This window comes from Rhincodon typus, unplaced genomic scaffold, assembly GCF_021869965.1.
Source record: "Rhincodon typus isolate 14 unplaced genomic scaffold, sRhiTyp1.1 hic_rhity00002984, whole genome shotgun sequence".
Taxonomy (NCBI): Eukaryota; Metazoa; Chordata; class Chondrichthyes; order Orectolobiformes; family Rhincodontidae; genus Rhincodon; species Rhincodon typus.
The window spans coordinates 404-11,241 of NW_025968622.1; the positions used below are offsets into that span (position 1 = coordinate 404).

Genomic DNA, 10,838 nt, shown 5'->3' on the forward strand with positions numbered 1-10,838 from the left:
CGCCCCCAAGCCCTATCTCTGGCTGTTTGAAGACACATCATTAACGATGCACTGCCTTGATATCCCTCAATGAAACCAATAGCCTTGTGACGGCCCTGTGGAGAGTTTTGAGCTAATTTCTGTCTGTGTTCTGTTTTGCACAGGCCTACATCCTGTGGAACGTTTCCTACTATACATCCCCATTATTGCTGCTTTACTGCTACAGGAAAGGTAACAGCCTGACTGGAACTCGAATTGTGGGTAAATGTTGGTGTGTTTGCCCAGGCCAGTGGGCCGATGGAACTCCCTGACAGCGTCCAGGTCAAGTTGAGTCAGTGCGAAATCCTCCCTCTCTTGCTGCGTACAATCCTAGCAGGACAGATATGGGGCCGTTCAGCACATTACACGTGTGCTAGCTGTTTGCAGGAGCAGTCCGACCCATTCTGACCCTGCCCCTCTCTGTCCCCGTAGCCCCTGCCAGTTTCATTACTTACTGAATGCCCTTTGGAAAACACAGTTCACTCAGCTACTGTTCCCTTCCAGCCCCCAGGACTCACTTCTTTCTGAACAAAACAAATCTGTACTGTTTAAAAGTTGGTGTTTAAGTTGCTGGGAAGTAACTTTTTGGGAAGTGCACGTTGCTTTTCGAAGGATAGCACACACGTGAAGCTTTTGTCACACTTAAACATGTTGGACTCGCCGTTCCAGGGGCTGAAGGAAACAGGAAAAACGCCATTTGGCCCATTCAATCTGCCACGGTCGTTATCTCCCTGTCATTTTCCCGTACTATCTCTGCATCCCTCGCTATCTGACATGCTGGGAGCTCTCAGGCTCTGGTTCGAAGGAAAGAGCGAGGAATCCCAAAGTGCCAAAGTATCACCTCATCTCCGTGCTTCATGGTGCGTCCCTTACTTGGGCTCTGTCCCCTTGGTACCAGACAAGCCCCCACACCCCTGAGCGAGGGGTAAGTATCTTTCGTGCATCTTTCCTGACCAAGCAAACAGTACCAGCCTTGGAGTTCCCTGTAACCAGGAACATGAACAATGAGCTCTCTGAATAGGAGCACAGTCAGGATTTTGTTTTACCCCAACCACAAACCCACAGCCGCACTGACCCTCCAGCTCGGGCTTTCTGAAACCATGTTTTCATTCCCTACTTGGGATGTGGGTCAGCCTGTGTTGCCCCATCCCTAATTGCACCACAGAACTTAGAAGTGGGTGGCTTTTCAGAAGAACATGTTTGGTGCTGCTTTCTTTTGCCCCTGGCAGTTTTTGATTGGGGTCCCCTGGGAGGGTACTCACTGCTGTGGCGCCTGGAGTCACATACAGGCCAGACTGGATCAGCTGGGAGATGACCTTCCCTGAAGGATGTGACTGAACCAGTGGTTATTTCTGACGGGCCCGCAGTTCCATTAGAGATGAGAACTGATTGCACATGAATTGATGGAGTTTGATGTTTGGGGCTGGGATTTGAACTGGTGTCTCTCCAGCATTGGGGCTGCTGGGATTACTAGCTCACTAAAGTTTACCCCCAATGTGTTTAATCCAGCTCTCTCTCCAATGCGCCGTCCCCCTGGATACAGTCAGGTGAAAGCGTAAACCAAACATAGAGATCAAACGTAACAATCCTTTCGGTTTGGGCAGGCAAGCAACAAATGCAGTTTAACACAGGGAAGGATGTTCCTGCTCAGATTGCCTGTTGTAATTTGAGTCTGATGACAGGGAACACCATTCTGTTTGCCTTATCATTTGTTTCTGGAAGCAAAAGTATAAAGGTCATCTGTGCCTTTGAGAGTGCAGAACAGAATTAGGAAGGAGGTACAAGAGAGTGAGCTTGTAAAAACAGTGTACTGGGGGCACGATGACTCAGTGGTTAGCACTGCTGCCTCACAGCGCCAGGGACCCGGGTTCGATTCCATCCTCAGGCGACTGTCTGTGTGGAGTTTGCACATTCTCCCCGTGTCTGCGTGGGTTTCCTCCCACAGTCCAAAGATGTGCAGGTTAGGGTGGATTGGCCGTGGGAAATTGTCTCATGCTGTCTGTGGATGTGCAGGCTGGGTGGGTTAGCTTTGGGAAGTGTGGGGTGACAGGGATAGGGTGGGATGCACTCGAGAAGGTCAGTGCCGACTCGATGCAGGACCTAAATGACTCACTCCTGACTCTCATCTTGTTCAGGAAGAAAAGCAGGTGTAAAACTACATGGCGAGGAAAGGGAATAGAAAACTGAGCTGAAGGAGGTGAAATAGGAGCAGATTAAAGGCCAGCATTGACCTCCTGGGCTGAATGGACTCTGTGTGTGTGTGTGTGTGTGTGTGTGTGTAAGGAGGATTGCTGAGGACCATGTAACATACAAACAATCTTTGCCAAACTCTGAAAATGCTGTCATGTCTCTGCTCCTGTTTGTTTAGGTTACATCGTCATGTCCAAGATTATCCCAGCTACATCGTACGCAAGTGTACTCCTGCTGATACTTACCGGGGTGGTCTGCCTCCGAGGTAGGACAGTTTCCATTCGGCTCCATGCTTAAAGCCGCAGAATCCCCATCCACTGTCACCCTCTTGTAGTTTCTGGTCAGTGCTGGCCTCTGGGATATCGGTGTGTGGCTAAAGGCATTGCCGAAAGCTGTAGGCATTGGGATTTCTGTCCTGTCCATTCTGGATGGCCTCTTTCGGAGGCAGTGCCATCGATTTTCAAGCCCCCTTCAAAGATCCCTCCACTGGCAGTGATGAGGTCTTCCAGTGGATTTTCAAATCTCTCTCTCTCTTTGATGAGAGTGTTAGCAGAGAAATGAGATAGACAGCTGTTGATGAAGCAGTTTTTTCCCCCTCTATTAGTCTGTGTGTAAATTATTATACCCACTAACCGGGTCATGTGACCTTCCTCTCCAAGGTTTGTAGGCTCAGTGACTCCAGCCGAGCTGCTTATGTTATTTGCAAATGGGACAGACTTCCCCTGCTACAGCCCGTCTCGTTTGCTTCCCAGAATGTCCGAGTCCAGTGGATAACGATATTCTCCGTGGTTGACACTCTCCGATAAAGCAGGGCTGCTAAATGTGACTTTGAGGCCCCTCGGGACATTTTGCAATGTCTGAGAGCTCTGTCTAAATCCGGCCATAACAGTCAGCCATTTATTTTCCTCGGCTGTGTAGGTGTGGGACGCTGGACCAATCCTGACTACGTGCAGTTTATCAGCGTCTTGGAAGAAACCAAGCGAAACAACACACCAGAGAACAAGGTAAATTGCTGGGTGACCCCACTCCCCCCTCTACCGCTTGGCGGTGTTGGCATCGGCCCTGGCTCTGATGTGTACTTAGACAGGGTGGTTGAGAAGGCGTTCGGTACACTTACCTCAATTGTTCAGACCATGTGAGTGTAGGTGTCGGGACGTCGTGTTGAGGTTGTACAGGACATTGGTGAGGCCTCTTCTGGAGCACTGTATCCAGTTCTGGTCTCCCTGTTATAGGAAGGGTATTATCAAGCTGGAGAGGGTTCAGAAGAGACTTACCAGCATGTGGCTGGGAATGGAGGGTTTGCGATATAAAAGTAGACTGGATAGTCAGGGGCTCTTTTAATTGGAGCATAGGAGGTTGAGAGGTGACCTTAGAGAAGTTTATAAAATAATGAGGGGTACAGGTAGAGTTAATGGTGGCTGTCTTTTCCCTAGGATGGGGGATTTCAAGACTAGGGGGCACATTTTTAAGGTGAGAGGAGAGAGATTTAAAAAAGACTTGAGGGGCAAATTATTTACACAGAGGGAGGTTTGTATGTGGAATGAACTTCCTGAGGAAGTGGTGGATGTGGGTAGAGTACAATGTTTAAAAGACATTTGGATAAGTACATGAATAGGAAAGGTTTGGAGGGATATGGGCTTAGCACAGGCAGGTAGGACTAGTTTAGTTTGGGATTATGTTCAGCATGGACTGGTTGGACCGAAGCTTTGTTTCCATGCTGTGTGACTCTATGGTGAATGCACCACTGCAATATGAAAGTATTGCCGTGCCATGGGGTTAAAAGCTGGGAAAGGGGCTCATCTTACTCTTATTTTCTTATTCCTTCAGGGGATGTGGGCATCACTGGCCAGGCTAGCACTCATCACCCAGAGGGCAGCGAGAGTCAATCCCATTGCTGTGGGTCTGGAGTCACGTGTAGGCCAGACCAGGTAAAAGTGGCAGTTTCATTCCCAAAGACATAAATGAACCAGAGATAACGCAGTGTGGAGCCGGAGGAACACAGCAGGCCAGACAGCATTAGAGGGGCAGGAAAGCTCCTCCTTCAGAAACCAGGTCCCGACCCAAAACGTCAGCTTTCCTGCTCCTCTGATGCTGCTTGGCCTGCTGTGTTCATCCAGCTGTACACCTTGTTATCTCTGATTCTCCAGCATCGGCAGTTCTTACTGTCTCTGAGCGAACCAGATGGGTTTTTCCGGACTGTCGACAATGGATTCATGGCCATCTCTGGACTCTTGTTTTTATTGAATTCAGATTTTTAATGAACTCACACTGCACCATCTACCATGGTGGGATTTGAACCTGGGTTCCCCGAACATTATGTGGGCCGGTGGATTAGCAGTTCCGTGACAATGCCACTTGGCCATCACCTCCCCTTATGTAACCACTGTCAGTGTTTGTAAAAGCCCCATCTGGTTCACCAGCCCTCTTCAGGAAATCTGCTGTCCTTGCCCAGTCTGGCCTACACGTGACTCCAGTCAACCCACAGCAACGTGGTTAATTCTTAACTGCCCTCTGAACCGGTTCAGGTGAACTGCTCAGTTCGAGGGGCAGTTAGGGAAGGGCGATAAATTCTGGCCCAGCTAGCAGCAGCTACATTTCATATTTTAAAGAAAAAACTTGGGCCTCGGATGTAGGAGCAAGTTACTGCAGACACTGGAATCTGTGCTGAAAACCAGAAACGCTGGAGATCACAGCGGGTCAGGCAGCATCTGTGGAGAGAAAGCAAGCTAACGTTTCGAGTCTAGATGACTCTTCATCAGAGCCTGTTGGCCTTTGATGTATTCAGTCTGTAACCCTCACGTGGAAGAGAATCCCAAAGGTTCGCTACATTCCGAGCCAGAAATTTCTCCTCATCCCAGTGTGACTGGGACTCCCGTCTCCTGACATCGGGGTGGGGGGGGGGTGATAACCCTCTCAGCATTGACTCCTTCCTCCCTCAAAGAATTTAATTTACCAAGTTGTCCTTATAATCTTTAGAGAGATTAGGCCCATTCCAGACGATCTAACCCAGTGATACCATTGTGGAATTGATCCACCCGTGTCTTCGATTGCAGTAACTAATGCAAAATATAATGTACGCTGGAAATCTGAGAATAGTGGAGGAACTCAGCAGGCCTGGGAGGGTTTGAGCTATAGGGAGAGGCTGAATAGGCTGGGGCTATTTTCCCTGGAGTGTTGGAGGCTGAGGGGTGACCTTATAGAGGTTTATAAAATCATGAGGGGCATGGATAGGGTGAATAGTTATGGTCTTTTCCCCAGGGTGGGGGAGTCCAAAACTAGAGGCCATAGGTTTAAAGTGAGAGGAGAAAGATTTGAAAGGGACCTAAGGGACTACTATTTCACACAGAGGGTGGTGTTTGTATAGAACGAGCTGCCAGAGGAAGTGGTGGAGGCTGGTACAGTTACAACATTTAAAAGGCATCTGGATGGGGACATGAATAGGAAGGGTTTAGAGGGATATGGGCCAAATGCTGGCAAATGGGTCTGGGTGAGATATGGATTGTGGATGATTTGGATTAAAGGGATGAGGGGGTGATCTAATTGAAACTTCCAGAATACTGAACGGCCTGGACAGAGTGGATGTTGGGAAGATGCTTCCATTGGTAGGAGAGACTAGGACCCGAGGGCACAGCCTTAGAGTAAAGGGAAGACCTTTTAGAACGGAGATAAGGAGAAACATCTTCAGCCAGAGAGTGGTGAATCTATGGAATTCACTGCCACAGAAGGCTGTGGAGGCCGGATCATTGAGTACATTTAAGACTGAGATAGATAGGTTCTTGGTTATCAAGCGGACCAAGGGTTACAGGGAGAAAGCGGTTGAGAAACTTATCAGCCATGATTGAATGGCGAGCAGACTCGATGGGCCGAATAGCCTAATTTATGCTCCTATGTCTTATGGTCTTATGGTCTGTTTCTATGCTGTATGACTCTGTCTGGTGGCGCCTGTGGAGAGAGTTATAACAGCTAACATTTAGAGACCAGACTGACTAGTTGGGAAGTGATGGGGCTTTTTTTTTTGCAAAGGGAGGAGTGAGTGGACCAGATGAGGTGCAGGCCCAGTGCAAAAGGCAAGGGCTGCTCATTGTGTGAAGGAGAAATTGAGATGTGGAATGGGAGCAAATTAAGGTGTGCAAGGGGTCCACGGTTAGACTGCGATGGGAAACAGGCTGGACAGGCTGAATGGCTTCCATCAGTTCCCATGGTCCTGTGTCCTTCTGTAGGTGAAGGAAATTTGGGATATCGGGTTTCGGCTTTCCCCTTGAGCTGTGTCCGTGCTGCTTACCACACGTGCTTTGTTGGGTGATAGTGAGCTCCATGTTCCTCTTTGTGTCTCTGCAGAAAAAGCTGGCAGCTTACAGCTTTGATTTCAACCATTGGCCTGAAGACTTCCGTTGGGACGAGGTCAGCAGCCAGTAAGTGTCAGAAACGACTCCCTTCAGCAAACAAGCAACATTTCCCGCAACGTCCCGGAGCTTTTTGCACCGTCAGGTCTATTTCTACACGGAGATCCTCTGAGCAGGGATGTCGTCATTTCTGTTCAGCTCGTTGGCAATAAACACGGGGGTTTGGGCCCAGTATTTATTGCCCCGTCCCTAGTTGCCCCCCTTGAGAAGGTGGGGGTGAGCTGCCTTCTTGAACTGCTGCAGTCCATGTGCTGTGGGTTGACCCACAATGTCCCTTAGGGAGGGAATTCCAGGATTCTGACCCAGCGACACTGAAGTAACGGCGATATATTTCCAAGTCAGGATGGGGAGTGGCTCAGAAGGGAACTTGCAGGGGGTGGTGTTCCCATGTTTCTGCTGCCCCTTGTCCTTCTGGATGGAAGTGGTTGTGGGTTTGGAAGGTGCTGCCTGAGGATCTTTGGTGAATTTCTGCAGAGCATCTTGTAGATGGTACACATGGCTGTTACTGAGCGTCGGTGGGGGAGGGAGTGGGATGTTTGTGGATGTGGTGCCAATCAAGCGGGGGCTGCTTTGTCCTGAATGGTGTCAAGCTTCTTGAGTGTTGTTGGAGCTGCCCCCGTCCAGGGGCAAGTGGGGCGTATTCCATCACACTCCTGGCTTGTGCCTTGTAGACGGTGGGACAGGGTTTGGGGAGTTACCGCAGGATTCCCAGCCTCTAATTTGATTTTGTAGCTGCTGTCCTGTTCAGTTTCTGGTCAATGGTAATCCCCTGTCCCCTGAATATTGATGGTAGAGGATTCAATGGTTGTAATGGCATTGAGTAGCAAAGTAGGATTGTTAAGCTCTCTTACGTTGGAGGCAGTCATTGCCTGCCATTTGAGTGGTTGAAATGTTACTTATCAGTCATCAGCCCATGATGGATATTGTCCAGATCTTGTTGCATTTGAACATGGACTGCTTCAGTATCTGAATGGTGCTGAACATTGTACAATCATCGGCAAACATCCCCATTTCTGACCTTATGCTGGAGGGAAGGTCATTGATGAAGCAGCTGAACGTGGTTGTGCCCAGGACACTACCCAGGGGATCTAGAGTCTTGTGATGCTGTGCTAGTGCCCCTACCTGGGGTCATAAGATCTGGGTTCAAGTCCTACCAGCTCCTGAACTGTGTTATATCTGAACAAGTTGATTTTAAAACATCTTGCCTGAGGATCTCCAAGTATGACTCCAACCAGTGGAGAGTTTGTCCCCCAATGCCCACTGATTGCAATTCTGCTCGGGCTCCTTGATGCCACACTCAGTCAAACGCAGCCTTGATGTTGAGGGCTGTCGCTATCAGCGCCCCTCTGGAATTCAGCTCTTTTGTCCTTGTTTGAACCAAGGCTGTTAATGAGATCAGGAGCTGAGTGGCCCTGGCAGAACCCAAACTGAGCGTCACTGAGCAGGTTATTGCTGAGCAGGTGCTGCTTGATAGTGCTGTTACTGACACCTTCCATCACTTTACTGATGATCGAGAGGAGACTGATGGGGCGGTAATTGGCCGGGTTGGATTTGTATTGCTTTCTGGGCAGCTTTCCACATTTTTGAATCGATACTCAAATTATAGCTCAACTGGAGCAGCTTGGTAAGGGGTGCACTTAGTTCTAGAGCATGGGTCTTGAGTACTACAGCCAGGATGTTGGCAGGGACAATAGCCATTTCGGGATCCGGTAACAAGGGAACGAATGGAATTGATTGACAACTGGGACCGGTGATGTTGGTAGATGGAGAGGAGGATGAGATGGCTCATTCGTTGGGCGCCTGTGGCTGTGTGTGTAAATGATGGAATGCTGGCTTTCGTTCGAATGAGGGTGGAGTGTAAGAGTGCTGCAGGTGTACTAAGGACAGATTTGCACCTCCTTTTTGAAGGTGAGGTTTTTACTTGTGTTCGGAGTGGTTCAGAGAAAGCTTGCTCAGCTAAGTGCTGACTCAGAGAGATTCACCCCGTGGTGATTGGTTGAACGAGTGTTGGTCAAGGCTGGACGAAGAAAGATTGTGTTATTGAGATGTAGAAGATTCCGTGGGGTCTTTTGGGGAGATGCCGTGAGAATGTTTCCCTTTGTTGGAAAACTAGGGAGGAGAGTTTTATCTCTAAGGTTTTGGAGTAGATTGGTAGCTTGGGTTGTGGATGTTGTGGTTGGTTTGCTCGCCGAGCTGGTTTGTTGTTCTGCAGATGTTTCGTTACCATGCTGGGTAACATCATCAGTGCAGCCTCCAATGCAGGAGAGTTTTAGAGTCAGGAGCTGTCCATTTCATGCAGAAGGAATCCTTACCTCAGTGTCTGTTGGGCTCCTCATCGGTGAGGACAGGGGGATATTTGTGGAGCCATCTACTTCAGTGGGTTGTTTAATTGTTCACCATTCACGGCTGAACATGGTGGGACTACGAAGCTGAGATCTGATCTGATGGTCGTGGGATTGCTTAGCTGTTTGGTGGCTTCACCAGGTTGACGCCTCACCTTCAGGTATGCCTGGTGATGCTGCTGGCATGCCCTCCTGCACTCTCCATTGAACCAGGATTGATCCCCTGGCTTGATGGTAATGGTTGAGTGGGGGATATGCCGGGCCATGAGGTTACAGATTGAGCTCGGGGACAATCCTGCTGCTGTTGGTGGCCCACAGCGCCTCATGGATGCCCAGTCTTGAGTTGCTAGATCTGTGCGAAGTCTGTCCCATTTAGCACGGTGATAGTACCACACAACATGATGGAGGTTACTCTCAATGTGAAGGTGGGACTGCATCTCCACAAGGACTGTGCGATGGTCACTCTTACCGATACTGTCATGGACAGATGCATCTGCAGCTGGCAGATTAGTAAGGATGAGGTCAAGTATGTTTTTCCCTCTTGTTGGTTCCCTCATCACCTGCCGCAGACCCAGTCTAGCAGCTATGTCCTTTAGGACGCGACCAGGTCAATCAGTAGTCCTGCTGCCGAGCCACTGTTGGTGTTAGACATTGAAATCCCCCACCCAGAGTACATTTTGTGCCCTTGCCATCCTCAGTGCTTCCTCTAAATGTTGCTCAACATTGAGGAGTACTGATTCATCAGCTGAGGGAGGATGGTATGTGGTAATCAGGAGGTTTCCTTGTTCAAATGAGCTTTGGTGATGATGGTTTTGGGATAAATATTTTTCTCTGAACACCAGCGTAAACCGTCCCAACAAAGTCCTGCATGAGAGATTATTGTGCAAGGCTAAAGCACATGGGATTGCAGGAAACTGGTTGGCAGAGAGGAAACAAAGAGTAGGAGTTAATGGGTCCTTTTCAAATTGGCAGGCAGTAACTAGTGGAGTGCCACAGGGTTCGGTGCTGAGACCCCAGCTATTCACAATATATATTAATGATTTGGATGAGGGAACAAAACGTAACATCTCCAAGTTTGCAGATGATACCAAGTTGGGTGGGAGGGTGAACTGTGACAGGGATGCAGAGATCCTTCAGCATGATCTGGACAGGTTGGGTAAGTGGGCAAATCAATGGATAAATGTGAGTCTATTCACTTTGGATGCAAAAACAAGAAGGCCGATTAGTTGTAAATTGGGAAAGGGGAGTGTGCAGCGGAACCTGGGTGTCCTTGTGCACCAGTCGCTGAAGGTGCAGCAGGCAGTAAAGAAGGCAAACAGTATGTCGGCCTTCATTGCGAGAGGCTTTCAAGTACAGGAGCAGTTATACAGGGCCTTGGTGAGACCACACCTGGAATATTGTGTGCAGTTTTGGTCTCCTTTCCTGAGGAAGGATGCTCTTGCTCTCAGGAGAGAGCAGTGAAGGTTTACCAGGCTGATTCCGGGGATGGCAGGACTGACATATGAAGAGAGATTGAGTGGGTTGGGATTGTTTTCGCTGGAGTGAAGGTGAATGAGGGGGGATCTCATAGATACTTATAAAATTCTAACAGAACTAGATAGGGTAGATGCAGGAAAGATGTTCCCGATGGTGGGTGTGTCCAGAACCAGGGGTCACAGTATGAGGATTCGGGGTAGACCATTTAGGACGGAGATGAGGAGACATTTCTTCACCCAAAGAGTGGTGAGCCTGTGGGATTCATTACCACAGGTAGTTGATGCCAAAACATTGAATGCATTCAAGAGGCGGCTAGATATAGCACTTGGGGCGAATGGGATCAAAGGAGCACTGGGTTGGTGGGGACAGTTAGTAAACCGGTGGTTATATTGGTTATAATGGGGTCTGC

At 49.0% G+C, this 10,838-nt stretch overlaps 1 protein-coding gene across 1 annotated transcript; it reads left to right on the plus strand.

Annotated features, from left to right (window-relative positions):
• The first annotated feature begins 81 nt into the window (after nucleotides 1-81).
• On the plus strand, nucleotides 82-6,624 carry LOC125481662 (phosphatidylserine lipase ABHD16A-like). The gene is made up of 4 exons (XM_048593506.1): nucleotides 82-210; nucleotides 2,387-2,473; nucleotides 3,127-3,212; nucleotides 6,547-6,624. Exons 2-4 carry the CDS (start codon nucleotides 2,398-2,400, stop codon nucleotides 6,622-6,624), a joined length of 240 nt encoding a protein of 79 aa, XP_048449463.1. The 5' UTR covers nucleotides 82-210; nucleotides 2,387-2,397.
• Nucleotides 6,625-10,838: the final 4,214 nt, after the last annotated feature.

Bases quoted from the DNA above. Each gene is read 5' to 3' on its own strand.
- LOC125481662 (XM_048593506.1), top strand. From the start codon at position 2,398: ATGTCCAAGATTATCCCAGCTACATCGTACGCAAGTGTACTCCTGCTG. The intron at 2,474-3,126 runs GTAGGACAGTTT...TCGGCTGTGTAG, and splicing joins CGGGGTGGTCTGCCTCCGAG to GTGTGGGACGCTGGACCAAT. The intron at 3,213-6,546 runs GTAAATTGCTGG...GTGTCTCTGCAG, and splicing joins ACAACACACCAGAGAACAAG to AAAAAGCTGGCAGCTTACAG.